The sequence below is a fragment of the Mauremys mutica genome, chromosome 12 (assembly GCF_020497125.1).
Source record: "Mauremys mutica isolate MM-2020 ecotype Southern chromosome 12, ASM2049712v1, whole genome shotgun sequence".
In the NCBI taxonomy this organism is placed as follows: domain Eukaryota; kingdom Metazoa; phylum Chordata; order Testudines; family Geoemydidae; genus Mauremys; species Mauremys mutica.
Genome location: NC_059083.1, coordinates 74,171,860 through 74,192,536, shown reverse-complemented (window position 1 = coordinate 74,192,536; position 20,677 = coordinate 74,171,860). Strand labels below are relative to the sequence as shown.

Below are 20,677 nucleotides of genomic sequence, written 5' to 3'. Positions count from 1 at the left end.
CGGTTGGAGGGCTTGGGGGGGGTGTGTGGGCTGTAGTGCCTCCCCCCCGCCCCGCGGGAGCAGCTGGGGCCGGGGCTCACCGGGCCGCTCCCCCCTCCCGCCACGTGCTTCCCTCCACTCCCGCCGCCGCCGGTTGGCTCCCGGCCTTGCCGTCTGGCCGGCCGCGTGGCGAGTCCCGTGCGGCGGGGGGCGCAGCAGGTTCCCGGCCGGCCCAGGGCGGGGATGGAGGGGCCGGGGGCGCGGCAGCGGGAAGAGGATCCGTTGGAGCCGCTCCTAGGCCCGGAGGTGAGAAGCAGCGAGGGGGCTGTGAGGGGTGTGTGCGGGGGAGGGCAGGGCCTGTGGGGGGGCTGTGAGGGGGGAGGGCAGGGTCTGTGGGGAGGGGGCTGTGAGGGGTGTGTGCGGGGGAGGGTCTGGGGAGGGGGCTGTGAGGGGTGTGTGCAAGGGGGAGGGCAGGGTCTGTGGGGGGGCTGTGAGGGGTGTGTGCAAGGGGGAGGGCAGGGTCTGTGTGGGGGGGGCTGTGAGGGGTGTGTGCAAGGGGGAGGGCAGGGTCTGTGTGGGGGGGCTGTGAGGGGTGTGTGCAAGGGGGAGGGCAGGGTCTGTGTGGGGGGGCTGTGAGGGGTGTGTGCAAGGGGGAGGGCAGGGTCTGTGTGGGGGGGCTGTGAGGGGTGTGTGCAAGGGGGAGGGCAGGGTCTGTGTGGGGGGGCTGTGAGGGGTGTGTGCAAGGGGGAGGGCAGGGTCTGTGGAGGGGTGTGTGCAGGGGGGAGAGGAGGGGGCTGTGAAGGGGGTGTGCAGGGGGAGGAGCACAGGGGAGGGGCTGTGAGGGGTGCATGCAGGGGGGAGAGGAGGGCCTGTGGAGGGGGCTGTGAGGGGTGTGTGCAGGGGGGAGAGGAGGGTCTGTGGAGGGGGCTGTGAGGGGTGTGTGCAGGGGGGAGAGGAGGGTCTGTGGAGGGGGCTGTGAGGGGTGTGTGCAGGGGGGAGAGGAGGGTCTGTGGAGGGGGCTGTGAGGGGTGTGTGCGGGGGGGAGAGGAGCATGGGGAGGGAGCTGTGAGGGGTGTGTGCAGGGGGGAGGGTCGGCTCTGTGGAAGGGGTGTGTGCAGGGAGAGGGGAGTGTATGTGGAGGGGGCTGTGAGAGGTGTGCGGAGTGGGTGTATAGGAAGGCAGTAGATGCCTGGGGGTGACTGTAGGAGATTTATGGAGAGTCTAGTTTGTGTGTGAGATGGGAGTCCTGTATTTCAGCGTGTGGGGATTGAGTTGGGGTTATGGACAGAACTGCAGGGAATGGGTGGATGTTTTCTTTAAATATTGTGGTCTCATTTCCTTTCCTTTTCTTAATTCCTATTTATTTCCCCAGATCCCATGGTAAAGGGAGGGTAAAGTGCATCCCCCTCTCTTCCCCACTGGCCTAGCTGGCTATTCCTTGAGTAAAGGTGGGGGTGGATTCTAGTTGAAACCTAATGTTTTAGATCCTTCAGGCTGATTTTCTTACTGGGATTTATGTTTGGGAGAAATAGAAAGTTATTAAATAAAATTGTGAAAGGGGCTAAATGATGTTTGGGCTGATGCAAAACTCCTGGGAGTTGTTCAGATCTCCATCAATGTGCAGAATATTATTGGGCTTTTTTTTGGTAATTTTAACTCTTTAGGTTCACAAGCATGTCATGAGGTTGGAGCTTGACTATACCTATACTTGTGTGTGTCTGTGTGTAACTGACACTACATTTTCCCTTGGACAGAGTGGAAATAGGGGCTGTTTTCCATGCCTGTTACTGGAAACAAGATTGTTATTTTCTAGCAGAGGGAAGAAATATAGTGTTGCGTTTTGGTGCTTTTTAAGCGGGCATGAACAAAGCTTTTTAGTTAGTTTGATTGGCAGCTAAGTTATTTATTTCTCTCCAGCATATTTCATTTATACAATTAATGCAGGCAATCAAGCAATTGCTAATTGGTTAATAAGGTGCAGACAGGCACAGCTGTAACTTCATTGGCTATTTAACATCCTGGCCAACCCTCTAATTTATTATCCTGTTATTGCCTCCCAGCAGATAAGAACTAGGTTCATTCTTAAAACTTGCATGTCAGTTTCTCACACTCTTATGCAAAACAATCCAACAATATAGTGCCTTCTAATTTTTCCCACATCGAAAATTTCAACCAAAGGGCATTGTAACAATATGGAGGGTGGCTTTTAGCGTTGCAGTAGCTGCTCCCTGATGTAGAATATATTACTAGTTAAGATATATTACTAGTTAAGAACTTGCATACTGCGTAACCTGTAAGTTACTATTCATAGGCCATTGACTTCAGTGGAGCACCACAAAGGTGCAGGGATTAGCCTGCACAGGGTAACTTGCGGGATGGAAGCTATATAAACACACAGAATGTAGCCCCCTACAGTTTATCTTCTCTCTTCATCTATCACTAACTTTGGGCCATCCCCACATCCTTCCCCTTTGATTCAAGTCCTGTTGCTCACAACTGGCCTTAAGCCCAATGTATGTAGTCAGTTGCTCACAGTTTCATGCAGATCTGGAAACTCTCAAACTGGCTTGATCTCTTTCACTATCCTTCCCTGGACTACTGGACTGGTGAAGAGGTGCTGTTGCTCTGCCATATTCCCCTTGTCGCCACTTTGGTATTGTTACCAGTATGGGAGACAGTTCTCCAGCAGAACTTTACTTGTCTCCATTGCACCAGTGAAACCAGAGCGAAATCTTGCTGTCTCATACTTCCCAGCTTTGGGGCCTGTGAAAAAGGGCAGCTCTGCTCTTGGAGAAACATAGTTTCTCTCTTTCTGTCCTTTACCTTTCCCCAAGTCTTCTGGCTGCTAGAATGGGATCAGATAGTCTTTCTTTCCCCCAGCATCTGGGCTCCTGCAGAGGGGTTAGGTTTCCATTCCATTAACTCTCCCTCTTCCCAGTGCCTGCCTTTGCTCATAGGTTTTCCAGACAGTTGCAGTTCTAAAATTGATTTGTGTCAATTTCACTGCTTCCCGCAGGATTCTGAACAGCAGTGGTGAAACTGGCCACAGGCAGTTGTTTTCTTGATGCTGGAGCTGTCTGCGGGCGTATTTAAAATTAAATCTTAACTTGGGCAGAAGTAGATCGCTTGGGTCCCCTGGTTCACTTTGGAACAGGAGTCTCACTGTGTAGGAGTCTAAGGAGCAAAGCTACTGAACCCTTTAAAACCTTATCTCTACTCTTTTAGATAACGGTGGCTGCAGGTGACTGCACATGTCATGAGGAAGAAGAGCTTGTGAAGGGAGGGAAAATTGTGAATTGGAGGCCTAGAAAAGGTATGCAGAGAAAAAGGCATTAAATCAGAACAAGGTGAGAAAGAATAGTTATTAATGCTATCTGCTAGAAGAGGCCAAACAAAGCTGTGTAGTGATGATGGGTGGGAAACTTCTCTAGAGTGAACTCTGCTAAATTATTGTTGCCCATTTTCTGTGCATCCCTAGATAGAGGAGCACTTGATCAATATTGCAAAACAAATTCCTGTTGCTTTGGAGGCTCCAGCTGGAGTTATTCAACAAACCTCCCCTTGAAGGATGTCAAGAGGAAGTGGTGATGATGAAACAGGACAGTAAGTTCTAGACATCAGCCTAAGGTGCAAAGTTCAGACCCAGACTTTGGGTTCAGACCATTATAGAGAGAAACCACCAGCTGTGAAGTTCAGTTTGGGGGAGTTTGGAGCTAGTGATGGGATTCAGGCTATCTGTAATGTATTCCAAATATAGGAAATATCTGAAACCCAGAGGAATAATAGTGTGATATTAAATATACAAACATGAAATTGGACTTATTATAATTAGATAGAATTGATGCCTCTTCTTGTGTTACAGAAATTTATTCCTTCTGCAACCTCAGCGCAGCATAATGGGCTGGGGGTAGATTTCTGTCTGTAGCTGTAATTTGCAGAAGGCTTTGACTAGCTACTTTCAAAAAGTGTCTTCATATTGAACTATTGCATGGTATTAAAGCATTTTCACCACCCCAGTTTATGTCCTAAACATCTCTGTTGGCAATTTCTGTTGTATTACAGGCTGTTTGGCAAGGAACGTTTCTGATGGTGAGTCTCACCAGAGTAGATTTTCTGGTTGCCCTTGCTATGAAAGTGACACTACTCATTCAGATTCCTCGGGGCCTCCTATTAAATGTATTGGTGACTTTGATGACTTCCAGAGTGACCTTGAGAACTGGGAGTTGGATGATGAAGCCTGTGTTGTATCTTTCCCTGAGCTGAAAATTGATTCTCAGTACGAGGAAGAGGACTGGGATAAAGAATTGGAGGATGCTGAATGTAATCCTTATGGTAGGTGCAGGTTTGCTTTATGTTTTCATCAAGCCTACGACTCTAAGTGGATGGAGAGAGTGCTTTGCTTGGGAGCCCACTTAAATAGTTCCACATTCTCCTTTTTTTGAGCATTTGGTAGTGACACCCTTTGACTGCTTTCTGTGTGTTTGTGATGCACAGTTGTACCTAAGTCTTAAATACAGCCTTGGATCTTTCTTGGCCAATGGGGTTCTTATGAGATGCTACTGCCAGGGAAAAATGTGCACATTTATGTCTGGGGTTTGGCCTTTATAAGTCTTGTATATTGCTCTTGAGCAAGAGAGAGGGGCTCATCCTGACCTCCAGTGATGGGGAGTACAGTAGCTGAGGGCCCCTGCCTAAAGGACCCTTCTCCTTCCCTCCTGAGAGATTCACCCTGGGCTTTTCAGTCATGTCCCTGTAGAGCATAACGGTTGTATAAAGAGACAAAGTCTCTGACCTGAACATGTTCATTTACAAGTCGATCCTGCAAACACACATGAGCAACTTTACTCTGACAAGCAGTCCCACTGACAAAAACTTGTTTGTGTTTTCAGGCTGTGTCCCTGAAAGCTCCACAGTTAGGGGTTTCTCCTTTGTGTTTCTGAGCACCCTGAACTTCCATTGTGGTCATTGGGCGATCAGAGCATTTAGTGCCTTGCCAGACTGGACGCTTCAGTTGAGCAAACTGATGGTGTGTTTAATGAATAACCCATCGAGTGTTTGTAGCTTAGCAGTAGGACTGGCTCATTCTGTCTCCTTGTCATTCGCTTTCTCTCTTGGACTCTGAGCCGGGAGGTATGGGTTCTGTTCCTAGCTCTGTCACAGGCTCTCTTTGAGATCTTTAGGCAGGTAATTTACTGAAGCTTCTCTATCTGCACCACCAGTTGTACAGAGGTTTTGTAGGTTTCATGCACTAATGCTGGTCAGCCAAACTGACATTCCAGCACTGATGCAAATAACTTGCTACAACAAACCCTGTGTAGTGATAGCTAATGCGAAATGCTCTAATGCAGTCTAACACTCTACTATTTTTTAAAATCCTCTTTAGACGCGGAAGATATCGACTATGGTAGTCTTCAGGAAAATTGTCTACTGGCATCATGTACATGGCAAGAAGAATCATTGTATAATCCCAGGTGTCACCATGCAGCTCCACTCTCTCTGAGTTCGCCAAATAGAATGCCTGAGGTTGGCCAGTTTGATGATGCAGATGACTGAGGTTTGCCCCTGTTCAGGGCCATGCTTGGCAAATTGGACTTTGCTCCATTGCAGGGATGCAATGCAATGTGGGGTGCCTTCACCTAGCCTATTGGGTTCCAAACAGGGCTTTTCTGAAAACTTTCTTTGAGAATATTATTGAGCTGCAAATACACTGATCATGATTGACTGGAAGGAAGCAGAGAGGATCTCAGACTGGACACTAACCCTAGGTATCTGTGCAGTTTTGTAGCATGTTTTATTTTTATGTTAAAAGGAAAAAAAGCTGTCTGGGAAGTATGATTTTTAAACTTTGGCTCGATAGCTGGGATTAGCCAGTTCTAATATGGAACTCATCTGTGTAATTTTAATTTTTCTTCTCTTTTATTTGGCATTAATCATTTTGTTGAGCTGGGGTTAACTGTTCCTGTCCTTGTTACATGTTCTACATCATAAGTAGCATGACCAAGTTGTGTTTGAAGTTCAGGTCCTCTGATGGGGTGAGGGGAATGTACTGTTTGACAGTATCAGTTATGAGAAATACAGAGTGCTTCGTTGCTTACACAGGTTATTTTTTGTCTGTCATTACAAACATGGGGCACTATAGAATCAAATATCAACAAGAGTCCTCGTGCATGATTTACTCATGTTGCTGTGCACTTACGCAAACAATCTCATACTAGTCAATGGAACTACCCACGTGAACAAGGATTGCATAGTTGGGGCCTTAGTGAAAGTAGCTTTTAATGTCCCAGGGCGACTGGCCCCTTTAAAAGGGAATGGAGTCCAGCACAACTGTGATTGATTACCTGCTGCCCAATTGCAGGGTCTTCCAAGGGAGGATCTCCATGTGCTCTGCAGATCGTGAGTTAAGCTTCACCACGCTGCTGTGGAGCAGGAAGTTGTTGTTTTACAAATGAGGAAACAAAGGTGCAGAATGGTTAAGTGATGTGACCCTAGACAAGTCAGTGGCAGAGCTGGGACTAGAACCAGATCTCTGACCTCCTGGTCTTTGCCTTGGCGTTAATGCAAATGACTACAAGTGAGGAACAAGCAGACAGAACAGATAAACTTCCAGGATCATCGTTACTTGGTTTAATTCAACTATCTTTGATCACCCTCTTTAAATGGGAAGCCTGGGATTTTGAAAAGTGCTCAGTGCTGGCAAAACTGCTTCTGTTGAAGTCTGGTAAAACTCCCGTTGACTTTCAGTGGGAGCAGAGTTAGTCCAGGCAGTGCTGAGGGCTACCCGGAACTCGCAAATACACAGATCTTTTAACAGATTAATATCTAAGAAATGTTTCAAAGTTATCCGTAAGGCATCAGCGGCTCTTTAAAAAAAATCATAAAACCAGCCATTGATTAGGCTGCAATTTTAAAGCTAATATGTTGTAGGAACTCTGCATTGACCCTGAAAGTGCAGTGCCTATATCAACACCCTAAGGATGACTTTTATGTTGTTTTGCCCTTAGGTTGTTTCACCATTCATTGTTCTAGACGGAAACAAAGTAACGAACAGCTGCAGAAAAGCTCATTCAGTTGGGTGGTGAGGGGACTAGGTGGTGTGATAATTGATTTGTCTTTTTACTGGGATCAGTGGTGCTGCTAAGAATCTACCGGGGAATTGTTCTATCTTCTAAACTGGCACAAGGTGAGCAATTCCAGGATAAATCCTAGCACCTACCCCACAGCCTGCATAAATGGGGAACAGAAACCTAGTGATGGGCCTGCAGCAAGCTAACAACTCCTAAGCCATTCCCATCCTGTCCCCTCCATGGAGGGGTTAGTTATTTCTCCCACACTTAGTCCATAACATCTGTGGTGCCATGGTGCAGCCTGTGGGGCTCCCCACATCCTGCTGCTCCTCTGCAGAGCAGGAAAGCGCTGGTTGCACTCTCTAGAGTGTGGGCGATAGAGTGTAAAGCTCTGTTTTGGTGGGGAATGAGTGTTCGGCAATGGTTAGCGGCCACAGCCACCTCTGAGCTAGAATGAGAGTTGTGGGTGCTCAGTGCTTTACAGTATCAGGCTTATACTGTTAAACCTGGAGGATAGAGAAACCAAGACCTAAATGTCAAGCTAGAGAAAGCATGACTTCTCTTAAGTGGCTCACAGTCCACGTTAAAAATGCCACTTTGCATTCTCAGATCGGTGCTGCAAAAATACTGGCATGCTGTAGGGTTAAAATGTCCTCAGACACAACTTTTTTGTTTCCTTTGTGGGCCATTTTTCACTTAAATTCTTGCTGTGGCCGGCAGTACACAGTGCCGCCCTGCAGAGGGCGGCAAAAGGTCCAGTCAGTGAATGTTTTTATTGGCAATAGACTTATGCAGCAAGTTTCAGATCAACAGCTGGATGGATTTCCAACATCCCGATATTTGGAGGTGTTTGGATCTGGGTTCAGTCCAGCTCTACTGTTCAGCCTTCTGCCACTGTGAGCTTGATTTCTAGCATTTTCTTTAGTTTCCTATTTTTAAAATTTGCCCCCAAATTACTCAGGACATTAGCGAGACAGGGTCGGTGAAGTAATGTCTTTGATTGGACCAATTTCTGTTTGTGGGAGAGACAAGCTTTTGAGCCACACAGCTTTTCTTCAAGGCTGGGAAAGGTACTCCGATGCAGCTACAACTGCACTGGATACTTACAGGGCAGAAATTTCTACCACTTTTTAAAACATGAGAAGAGACAACGGTATTGTATGATTGTAGCTTATTGTGTTATTACTGCCCTTGTGGGAAAAGTCCCAAAGGTTTAATAAAGATGAAACCAACAGAGTTCTATAGAAATGAAATAGGTTTCTTTAGGTTTTTTTACATAATTTCTATAGTACAGAATCTTGTTGCAGGATTCTGTAGTTTGGTGTTGAAATTCTATAGAAAATTAATCCCTTTTACTTTACAAGCATTAGCCCATGTACTTCAGAAATGGTAGGACACATCTCAAATCTAATTTGAATTTAAATCTGGAGCTTGTCAAGACATGCATATTAATCTGGAATAAGGTATGAAGTGAATTTAAAGTGAATTAACTATTCCTGATTATTTCTGTGTGTGGATGCTCTTATTCCAGAATAAGAGCATCCACACATGAATTTAATCAGAAATAGCTATTCTGGAATAACTCTCCTTGTAAACAGGAGTCTTTATACTGCTATGCTTTTAATTGGAATCAGGAGTGTCTTTCTTGACTGACATTTTATTTGAGGGAAAACTTGGCTTGAAATGGTGAGTGCATGGCTTGTTAAGTTGACTGTCCACACTTTAAGTGACTGGAAGTTAGGCTTTTTGATACATTTCTGTTTACTAATAGTTTAAAATTATCTTAAACCATGAGCCTTGTACTGCAGAGATGTATTGCTTGCTTTTGGGGTATGTTGGCAAAAGTAATTTTGTTCATCTTGAGCCCTGTTCTTTAGAGAGGGGCCTAATGTGTATAACTTCTGATCTGAATACCCCCAGACTTCAGTGGGCTTTGAAGTCCAAATGCAGATTTCTCAAAAGGCTCCCATCTTAATGGGCTTAAGTCCAAATCTCCTAGCTCCTCACATCCCTGGACTGTAGAGTCTTCAAAGTCCCAACATGAATCTTACATTTGAGCCCATCTCTCCTATTGACATGAACACATCATCCTAAGTAAGAATTTCTCTTAATTAAAATATCACCATCTGGTAGCACATGAGCCAACAACTGAAGCAGAAATGCCTGCTAGGGTCACCCTTTACATCTGTACGGAGTCCCATTCAAGCCAATGGGCATAAGGGTCGTCTTGGTAGATCTTTTTGCAGAATCAGGGCCATCAATATTTCCCCAAGAGGAGAAGCACATTGATACTATGCAAGCCAAGTTTGAAAGCTTGCTAGGTTAAACTTCCTTATGTGACTTCGCTAGATCCCTCTGAACTAGTCGCTGGGGAATGCATCATCCAAAGGGCAGGAAGTTCTGTGCTGCAATTTAACACATCTTGTGACTTTACATGGGTTGACATTGAAGCCTAACAGACAGAATACTGGACTGGGAGTTAGGTAATCTGGGTTCAATTCCTGGCTCTCCCACTGCTTTGCTGTGTGACCTTGGGCAAGTCATCTCCCTATTCCTCAGTTTCCCCATCTATACAACGGGGATAATATTAATCTTTTTATAAAGTGCTGTGAGATCTATGGCTAAAAAGTGCTGTATAAGAGCTAGATGGTATATTAAGAAAGGGTATTAATTTTTCTTGGAACACATCAACAAAGAAAATAAAACTTTTCTTCTGTCACTTCCTTTGAATCCTCCAGGGGAATGATTTGCAGGGGCAAGTAATTAAGGAAAGTATTTTTCATGCTTTTTGTGGACTATGTACAGCATCTAAGGTTTGGAGGAGGTTTTAATAGGGATTCCTTGTTGTTATGTGACACACAATCCAGATAACTTACTTCCACTATGTTTTTTAAGAGTTGTGCTTCTTAATTGAAATATAATGGACTGCCAGTCAACACTCTATGGTCATACCATTGAAACTGTGTGCCTGGGATCTCAATCTGAGAAAATGTCTCCTCCATCAACAGAACCATGTCAATAATTTTGCAGGCTGGTGGGGAAATGCTGATGGCAGCAACCCATCTTGGCCATCTGCTGCTTCCAAGAACTCCATTTTAAATCCTGGGGTCACTCTCTGAAGCTGATGGCTAAGTTCTTGTAGCCCATGGGCAGGGAAAGGAAACTGTTGCAAACTTGCAATTCTCAACCCTCTGGGGGGTGTCTACATTACAAACATATGCCCCTGAGTGGGTAACGTTTTACAGGATGACATTGATGTGGAGCAGGTTGTACAAGGAATTACCAGTTGCTCATAGCACAGGTTCTTAGGATGGCAGGGGAAAGTATGTGACCTACCAAGAAAAGCTACAAAGTGTACTCTGCAGTACACAGCTCTGCTAATTAACTTTGATAGTGAACAGAGCTTCCCTTGAACATCCTGGGACAGTGCCTCAACTGGTGTCAATTGTTACAGCAGTTGACTTCCGTTTATATCAGCTGAGGATCTGCACTCCTGCACCCACTTAGTAATGCTTCTGGCACCTCTGTGGAGCTAGGGCTTTGCTTTTCTCTGCGACTTGTCTTATTCCTTCCACTCCATTACTGGCATGGATTTCAGTTTTTAGATATAATGGGCCATAGTCATGTCTGGTGTAACACCGCTGACCTGAATGGAGCAAAACCAGGCTTGTTCCTTTTATGTTGTTTTTTTTCTCCAGACTGAGAATAGTTAATTTCAGAATATTCAACCAGTTTCACCCCTGGAGAATTTTTCACCCTGCAGCCTTTGTCCTCTTTTGCACACGTGGGAGCTTTTAACTGGAGCCTTCAAGCTCCACCTGTGGATTGGTACTTAAATTGGTATTTAAGAATGTACCATGAAAGGGGTATTTACGTGCATGGGTCCTGGAACAATTTTTATAGGGGGGGTGCTGAGAACCATTGAACCGAACTGTTAACTCTGTATATAATGGAAACCACTTTAAGCCAGGGGGTGCGGCTGCACCCCTAGTTCCAGCACCTGTGTTTATGTGCCTAAATTCTGATTAGGCTTTAGGTTTCAATGTTTAAAATTGGGCACCTGATTTTCACAGGGGACTAAATACAAGCAGCTCCAGCTCTCTTCATTTGGAGTTGTGGATGCTCAGCATCTCTGAAAATCAGGCTATACGTCTCATCATGTGTCTTCATTGCACAGTCTAAGATGCAGAGGCCTCGAACAGAGGTTCTTGTACTCTAAGATCGAGCATACAGAACAACTCAGAAGTACTTGGAGGGCCACCTTCATAATTTTAATTAGTGTAGTTACAGTGGATTATTCTTCTGATACTGTAAACCAATCCTGATTGCACTCCATGTACCATCAATAGGGCATGTACTTCTAATCTGAGAGCCACTGCCCTAGAACTTTCAAATCTTCAGGAAGGAGGAACTGTGTTTCTCCAGATGCTTGTTCTGTTTCTCCAGTTACTGCATCACAAGGCAAAGATTTATTCTGGCTCCTTTTGGAGCACGGCTGCAGTAAATAGTCATCTCTTCATGTGTGATCCCTTTGTCCATTTCACTTTTTCCGAATACCTTTTTATTGGGTGGTGGGATTCTAGATAGCCAGCTGAGGTCACATCGCGTTGTATAACCTTTTGTAAATTGCTTATCTGTTGCAAATCCTGGTCTCTACAATGTACCTCGCTGCTCATCAAGGCGATAAGCAAGCTTATGGATAAAACTATAGGGGTAGAGAGGCACATTGAGGGCAAGGCAGTTGTGTGAGCAGTGCCAGCTCTCTAACCATTGGCTCCTGGGGGAGGTAAGTGAAATATAAACAATAACCTGTAAGCAGGATTAAATCAGAGCTTCACTTCCCAGCTGAGATGGTTGGTTCACTTACAATTATTTTTCTCTTATGTGACAGCAGTATGAGATAAAGGGGCTGAATTTCCATTGGCCAACTCTTGCTAGTGCCGATGGCAGTTGTGTGGTTGGGATTCTGAATACATAATGTCTCCAAAGCTGCCAACCAATTGCATATTGGTATGGAACATTTTAGAGGGGTTGGTAATAGGAGGCTGAGCCTTTCATCACTAGATCACTGTTTAATTTCTAGTGTGGGTCAGTAGTGACTGAATCATAGAATATCAGGATTGGAAGGGACCTGAGGAGGTCATCTAGTCTAGCCCCCTGCTCAAAGCAGGACCAAATCCCCAGACAGATTTTTACCCCAGTTCCCTAAGTGGCCCCCTCAAGGATTGAACTCACAACCCCAGGTTTAGCAGGCCAATGATCAAACCACTGAGCTATCCCTCCACCCCATTTCAGTGGACTGTGATAAGAGCTGGTGGATTGTGGTGAGAGCTCAATGTAGTTCAGATTGGACTTCTGTCCCAGCTGGCAGCCATTTTAGGAGTCTCTGAGAGAGGCCAGGGATTGAACTGCAGATGGTAACAACTTGCCCTAAAACATGGTCCCTTTCTGGCAGGGTTGAAGCACATTAAAGGCTTAATTCAGACTTGCGCTGACTTTTTATGGGCTTTTCACCATGGCCGAAGAGAACAATATGGGAAAACTCCTCTGCTATTGCTTCTGCTGTACCACCTCTGCAGTACATTGAGGGCTGTCAGCACAGTACTGTTCGTGAGCACAAAATAACACTTTTCGAGGAGGATGGTGGGAACCTTAGGGAAAAAGATCAGAGCTTTGTCCTGTTCAGCTGTGAGTTTTTCCTCCTGGACAAAGAATATTTTGATGCTTGTTGTGTTCCTCTTGCTGCTCTAGCTGCTTATTACTGTGTTTTATCTGATATTCTTGGGGCCTGTAAAACCATCCGGTTCTGAATGGTAATTTTGATCCTCTGTTTTTTCCTCACTTGGGGAAAAGGGAACGGAAGGGAGAAATGTAAATGAGCACATCTGTTATTTTAAACGTCTAAATGTCATATATTTTAAAGGGCAGGAGAGAACACACAATGGACAGCTAATCTTGCCTCCTGCATAACACAGGCCAGGGAACTTCTTCTAGTATTTCCTGCAGCGGGGGGACTTTTTCCTTTACCTCTGGGTTTAAAATTTTGAAAGCTCTTATTTTATAACCAAATTGAGGCTATACATAAGCAGTTTGTAATCAGCTTGAAGAAAATGAAATGTCGTTAGGAGCGGTGCAAAGGAGATCTTTTTTAAAGCAATGTCTTACTTAGTGCCCTGATCCTGCAGTCAGTCTGGTCAGGCAGACCCTTGCGCCCATGTGGAGCCTTATTGGATGTCCATGTGGGAGGACACTGTGCTGGCCCTGATCCTATCTCAAGCCTAAGGAAGTCTAATGTACTTAATAGAACTCTTTTCATCTGCCAGGAAACCTGCTGTTATGGGATCTTACCACAAGGTGGTAGCCTTTAGCAGTGTCCTGAGAGTCAAGTTAGCAGGAAATACAGATAGATAATCCTTGTCAATAAGCATTGTGCTTGTTATACAGTGCCCCTGAAGAACTGGCCAGTAATAAGGGAAGAACATGCTGTCTTGCCCTTAGAAGAAAAAGGCCCGAGGAAAGCGGATGAGGTTTTTTCCCAGGGTGTGGATAGTTCTGTATATCACAACCTGAAGCTGCCTCTCCCATCTTGGGTTGTACAGGTGCTAATCCCCCAAAAATGCTGAAATCTAGAGCCCGTAAATATCCAAAGTGCTAATCCACAAGCCACTGACATTTTCTCAACTATGTTCTTTATCAGGTTCACTATAATACCAGTCTCCTTTTGCTTTTGTTTTAATGCCCTTCTGTGCTTTTGATTTAATGCCTCTCCCCGTGCTTGGAAAAGCTTGTTACTATCCTTGTACCAAGAGACCTTCAAAACTCTCCTTAACGCTCTCCCTTTGCCTAACTGTCGAGTGCTCACCTGCTCGCTGATGCATTCTGCACCTGAGTTTCTGAATCACTTATATTGAACCTGGCTAAATTAGGGCCTGATCCTGTTCTTACTTGCCAGTATAGTCCTATTGCATTCAATGGGATTGGTCCTATAAGTAAAGACTGCAAGATTATATTGTAAACTACTTGGGGCAGGGACTTTCCCTGCCTGTTGAATATAGGCCTAGACCGCAACATTTGGGTTTGTTCTTTGAACCTTAGTCTGGGAGATTGTTTAGGGGGTTTGGTTTGACCTGTTAGAGATGGATGAGCTGTACAATTCAGATCTGGGTTGGGGTTCAGATTGCAGCACCCCCACAAGTGCAGTGGTCCTCAGGTCTGGGACATTGGTTTGGGGGACAGTTCTTGTGGTCTTTAAGTGCATCATACTGCTATAGAAATAAATAATACAGCGTGTTTCTGGTTCTGTTGTACCTTTTGAGCATTCTGGCTGCAATGATGATGCTTTTAATTACATATAAGGGTAAATTCTCAGCAGAGTTAATGGGGAGTGTCCAGCATGTTTCCCATCAGCTTTACTCCAGAGTGCATTCTATGCCAAAAAATAAAAAATTCTGCACCAAAAAATTAAAAATTCTACGCACAATATTTTAAAATTTTGCAAACTTTGTCAAATTAATGAGGAGGCTCTAGCCTGGCAGTGTGGAGCACAGGCCACTGGCTGCACAGAGGTGGGAGACCAATGTGCTGCTCTCCCCGGGACGCTGACTCAGCGCTGAGGCTGCACCCAACCCTGACACAGCGCAAGGACCCAGCGTGCCCAGAAACACCCCAGGGCCCTGCCCCTCCATGCCAGGTGCACCAGTGTGGGCAGGCAGGATCCAAGTGTGGAGGGGTTTAAAATGGGGGGGTCCAGGTGTGGGTTGAAAGGGTTCTGTGTAGGGCAATCTGGATGCAGGTGGTTCAGTGGGGGATCCGGGCGTGGGGGGGAACTGCATGCACGGGGCTTGTTGGGGGGTTCTGAGTGCGAGGGTACTGGGACTCTGCAGGGGGGTCCAGGTGAAGATGGTAGGAGCTCAGTGTGTGTGGGGCGATAGAGCTTTGCAGGAGGGTCTGGGTGTGGGGTGCTCAGTGGGGGTCCAGATGCTGGGGGAGTGGGGCTCAGTGAGGTGGGGATTTGGGTGCAGATGGCTCATCGGGATGGTCCAGGTGCAGAGGGAGTGGGGCTCAGCAGGGGGGGTTCTAAGTGTGGGTGGTGAGGCTCAGCAGGAGGGTTTAGGTATGAGGGGGAGGTCTGGATGCCCAGGTGTTAGGCAGATGGGGGATCAGCTCCCTGTACAGGGATCCCTTCCCCTGCAGCTGAGGAGCGACAGGTGAAGGAAGTGGTGGTGGTGGGGGACTTCGCAGAGCTTCCTGCAGCTGGGGGAGAAATCTGGGGATGGGTCTGACCCAGCCCTGGATGCTGTGCAGGGGAAGAGGAAGTCCAGTCCTCCCCAGCCCAGCCGGAACCAGCAGCTGAGCCTGGTGCAGGGTAGGAGCTACCAGCCGGGTCTTCCCCAGCCCCACCTCCTGCCCCACAGTGATTTACCTCTCGGGTGGCTGTCCTGGGCACCCGAAACATACTGCTGGGGAGGGTTGCGTGACCGCTCTTGTGGCTTCCCTCTGCTTCCCCTGAGAGAGTCTGCGCATGCTCAGTGGCGCAGAATTCCTCCAGGAGGAAAACATCAACAGGATTTATTTTGTGTGTGTTTTACTGCAAAGATGACCACATAAAATAAGCGCCTGCTGCTGGCAGTTGGAAGTGTAGGGTTTTTAGGTTCATTGATAATGTAAAGTTTCCCCCCTGCCCACCTTAAAAATATAACCCTGATTAAAGGATACACCAGATTTCATATACATGTCTCATCTTTGCCAACATCAGGCTAGATTATTGTAATGCACACCTAATTGGGCTCCCTTTGAAACTAAGCCAGAGCTGCAACATTGGCAGAATTCAGTGGCCCAGTTGATCTTTGCTCTAGGGCCATGGGAATTGGTAACGCTCAACATTTGTGATCTGCCTAAGAGCCAAAGGATTCAATCTGAGGCCTTGCTGATGTCTAGATAATGAAGTGTCCATAATGTAGGCTTTAGGTATTTGGGTTTCCACCTCTTCCTCTCTGTCTTTCCAAGACTGATGAGTTCGGCTCGGTTGCTTTTGCTCAGCTGTGCTGACTTTTCTCTTCAGACCACTGCTGATGTTCTGCGTTCCATCAGAATTTGGTCCATAGCTCTCTTCAAGGCTTGGCATTAGGCCTTTCAACTCCTATTTGATTATTTTGTCCTCAGTATTTCATTAGAGCTCCCCTTTTGTGGTTGTGTTTTCCTTTGCTCTTTTTCTTTTGCCAGTGGCTGCTTCTGTCTGGGGCCTTTGGGCTCAAGTTTATTTTAGTTTTTGGCTTTAGCACATGGCAGTAAGTAATCAAATTAAAGGAATTAAATGCTTGCAATATTATGACAGCAGCCATGTTGGCCAGCATACCACCGATTGAACCAGGAACCTCCAGAGCTAAATTTATGAGTTGACACAGCTTGAACTAAAGAGCCAGCTGGGACTGTAACAGATTCCTGTCCTCTAAGAACATAAGACCAGGGCCCCCCAGAGGATTCCGGGGGCCCAGGGTCTTCGGCGGCGGGGGGCCCTTCCGTTCCGGGACCCGCCGCCGAAGTGCCCCGAAGACCCGCGGCGGGGGCCCCCCCGCCGCCGAATTACCACCGAAGCGGGACCCGCCGCCGAAGCGCAGCCCGGTCTTCGGCGGTAATTCGGCGGAGGGGGGCCCCGCCGCGGGTCTTCGGGGCACTTCGGCGGCGGGTCCCGGAACGGAAGGGCCTCCCGCCGCCGAAGACCGGGCTGAACTTTGGCGGCGGGTCCCGCTCCGTCTTCGGCGGTAATTCGCCAGCGGGGGGTCCTTCTGCCCCGGAGCGGAAGGACCCCCCGCCGGCGAAGACCAGGAGCGGCAGAAGCTCCTGCGCCTGGCCGCACAAGAGTTTGCCGGGCAACCCGGAGCGAGTGAGGGACCCCGCTCTAGGGGCCCCGAAAAACTCTGGTGGGGGCCCCCGTGGAGCTCGTGGCCTGGGGCAAATTGCCCCTCTTGCCCCCCCCCTGGGCGGCCCTGCATAAGACCGGCCATACGGGGTCAGACGAAAGGTCCATCCAGCCCAGTATCCTGTCTGCTGACAGTGACCAATGCCAGGTGTCCCAGAGGGAGTGAACCTAACAGGTAATGATCAAGTGATCTCTCTCCTGCCATCCCTCTCCATCCTCTGACAAACAGAGGCTAGGAACACCATTCCTTACCCTTCCTGGCTAATAGCCATTAATGGACTTAACCTCCATGAGTTTATCCAGTTCTCTTTTAAACCCTGTTATAGGCCTAGCCTTCACAACCTCCTCAGGCAAGGAGTTCCACAAGTTGACTGTGCGCTGTGTGAAGAAGAACTTTTTGTTTTAAACCTGCTGCCCATTAATTTCATTTGGTGGCCTCTATTTACTATATTATGGGAACAAGTAAATAACTTTTCCTTATTCACTTTCTCCACACCACTCATGATTTTATATACCTCTATCATATCCCCCCTTAGTCTCCTTTTTTCCAAGCTGAAAAGTCCTAGTTTCTTTAATCTCTCCTCATATGGGACCCGTTCCAAACCCCTAAACATTTTATTTCCCTTCTCTGAACCTTTTCTAATGCCAGTATATCTTTTTTTGAGATGAGGAGACCACATCTGTATGCAGTATTCAAGATGTGAGTGTACCATGGGCAATAAGATATTCTCCGTCTTATTCTCTATCTCTCTTTTTAATGATTCCTAACATCCTGTTTGCTTTTTTTGACTGCCGCTACACACTGCGTGGACGTCTTCAGAGAACTATTCACGATGACTCCAAGATCTTTTTCCTGATTAGTTGTAGCTAAATTAGCCCCCATCATATTGTATGTATAGTTGGGGTTATTTTTTCCAATGTGCATTACTTTACATTCATCCACATTAAATTTCATTTGCCATTTTGCTGCCCAATCGCTTAGTTTTGTGAGATCTTTTTGAAGTTCTTCACAGTCTGATTTGGTCTTAACTATCTTGAGCAGTTTAGTATCATCTGCAAACTTTGCCACCTCACTGTTTACCCCTTTCTCTAGATCATTTATGAATAAGTTAAATGGGATTGGTCCTAGGACTGACCCTTGGGGAACACCACAAGTAACCCCTCTCCATTCTGAAAATTTACCATTTATTCCTACCCTTTGTTCCCTGTCTTTTAACCAGTTCTCAATCCATGAAAGGATCTTCCCTCTTATCCCATGACAACTTAATTTACGTAAGAGCCTTTGGTGAGGAACCTTGTCAAAGGCTTTCTGGAAATCTAAGTACAATATGTCCACTGGATCCCCCTTGTCCACATGTTTGTTGACCCCCTCAAAGAACTCTAATAGATTGGTAAGATGTGGTTTCCCTTTACAGAAACCATGTTGACTCTTGCCCAACAATTTATGTTCTTCTGTGTGTCTGACAAGCTGAGAGAGGACATGCAACACACACTCACCAGTGGGTTACAATATCATATGTTAACTTCTCTCGTCCTCTGCTTTCAGCTTTGTGTCCCATGAGAAGAAGGTTGGTTGTTCTGGATGTGAAACAGCCATGTGGACAGCCTAGAGGCCTTGTAATGCTGCTCTGGTATATGTGAGAACACCGGCTCAGTGGAATACAATAGGGACCATCACCTGAAGAAGAACCAAGAGTGATTCCCGCTCTGGTTTCCTGCTTCTTAAACCAGAAAAGACTGCAAGGACTTTGTGTTGCTCTGCAGCACCCCTTCTGGCTGAATGGGGAGCTGCATGGATGATCTCCGAAGGGAGGCCTCATCCAGTTTTCTATGTCTGGAAGGCTGATGGAGGCAACACAACACTGTGCGGCTGTTGAAGTGGGAAAATATGGGGGGCTCCTCAGAGGATCTCCTTAGAGTTATGCTACAAGTGCAGTGTATTTATGTGCTAGTTTATCTCCTGTCTGATTCATCCAAGTCTCGTAATTAATCAGAGAGATCTTGCTTTACAGCTTGAAATTGGACTATTCAACAGTAACTTTTTGTGCTGCACCTGTTTGCAGGATGTTACCTTAGACACTATGTTGATGAGAGACAGTTTTATTTTTAGCCCATTTTCCCATGCTCAGCCTATGGAGTGTGCTCCCCTGTTCCATTTCACTGTCCAGCACTATTTTAAAGATGTCTCTACCATCTGGTTTTTCCCGGATGTCTTATCAAGTATCCTCAGTGTTCTAATATTAACAGGGAGGCCTCTTCATTCTTGGCTATTCCATATATCTACTATTGGGCTCTTGGCACCTGTTCCTGGCTACTGCAATCTAGGAACAGCTATTTGATGCTCAGTTGGCCAGATCTTTCTCTAAATATAAAGCATGGATGCACTAGTGAGATTCAAATTTAGCTCTCATTTTTTCCTGCCTGTATTGGATCTTTTACATTTGGGATAGGAACACAGGATCCAGATACCTCACCACAGAAATCATCCTATCTTCGTTCTACTTGGTAGTACTGAAGCTGCTGCTTGTCTTTCTGGTCCTTGCTGTTGTCTTGGTAAAGTTCTGGGCAAATCCTCAGTGCCCTTTATTTTTGATCACTTTGGGGACAACGTAATATAGCCCCACCGCTTTTATTAAAATTCTTGCCAAAGCAGTTTTAATCCTTGTGTTCAGGGACACTCATTTTGCAGTGTTCAACCCCATTATTTTTTCTCTGTTACAGTGTCTGATTTCACAGGAGAGCTATCCCTTTCTTGTTAATATCTTCTGACAGAATGTGGAGGGCTGTAGGGCTGTTAAATGGCATCTTCATTTGAATTTTTTTTCTGTTAAGCAACATTGCATACTAATTACCTTGTCCTTCAGGCTCTGTTTTATTAAGAATGGAGAGAGAAATTTTGTTTTAATTTTTGTTGTATTATCTTAAATATTCAGGATAACTCACATGCACAAGTTTTATGAGATTTGTAGTATTCTGACATAGAAGAATCTATTAAAAGAGCCTATTTAAAAAATCCTAGGCAGAATAGCCTGTACACTCCAGATTTAGCTAACCTGCTCTAAAGGATGGGCTACTCTTTTCTTGACAGCTCCCCAGTATAGTAATGTGCAAGTGCACTCAGTAAGCTTAGATACTAGCATTTGTTGCTAGAGAGAACTCCAAGAGTTCAGAGGCTGTTGTTGGCTTTGACTGTTGATAAATGTTCCAGCACAGCCTAAAGAATAGGGACTCTGGAGACATTGGTTTTATTCTCAGCTTGGAGACATTTCCTGAGTGACTTTGGGCAAGTCATGTAATCTATCTCATGCCTCCATTTCCCCTCTGTAAAATGGGGTAATACTACACTATCTCTCTTAGCTGTTGTGAGGATAAAATTTATTCATGATTGTGAGATATTCAGATATTATTGTGGGGAGGGCCATCTAAATAGCTAGCTAGCCAGTTTGTATTGTTGGGATATCTCCTGAGTCCTGAATGTTAAGCAGGAACAATCAACATTGGAAGATGATCACAGCTTTGAGAAGCTGGAGGAAGTTATCACCAAAGAAATATGGTTTTTCGAAGTGAACACCTAATTAGTTTCACTGAAGGGGTAATCAGCAGGGATTGAGACTGCTTTAGAAACCTGCAGTAAAATGAATGAACAAAATCAAACTGAGTTTTGAAAAAATGTGGTGTGTAACAGATGAGGTGAAGAATGAGGTCTTGAACC

At 45.9% G+C, this 20,677-nt stretch overlaps 1 protein-coding gene across 7 annotated transcripts in view; it reads left to right on the top strand.

Moving 5' to 3' along the window:
* Window positions 1-20,677, top strand: part of COPRS (coordinator of PRMT5 and differentiation stimulator) — a 74,297-nt gene that overhangs the window by 471 nt on the left and 53,149 nt on the right. The window contains exons 1-5 of one of the 7 annotated variants that reach the window (XR_006572947.1): window positions 4-285; window positions 3,205-3,326; window positions 3,458-3,582; window positions 4,042-4,311; window positions 5,363-5,744. Coding sequence is in view for 1 of the 7 variants with exons in the window: in XM_044983493.1 (XP_044839428.1) it covers window positions 3,205-3,292; window positions 4,042-4,311; window positions 5,363-5,532 (528 nt within the window). In the remaining 6 variants the exon portion in view is untranslated. Of the gene's footprint in view, window positions 1-3; window positions 286-3,204; window positions 3,327-3,457; window positions 3,583-4,041; window positions 4,312-5,362; window positions 6,065-20,677 lie in introns of those variants that run through there. The other 6 variants (XR_006572945.1, XR_006572946.1, XR_006572943.1 and 3 more) reach the window with 6 other exon arrangements.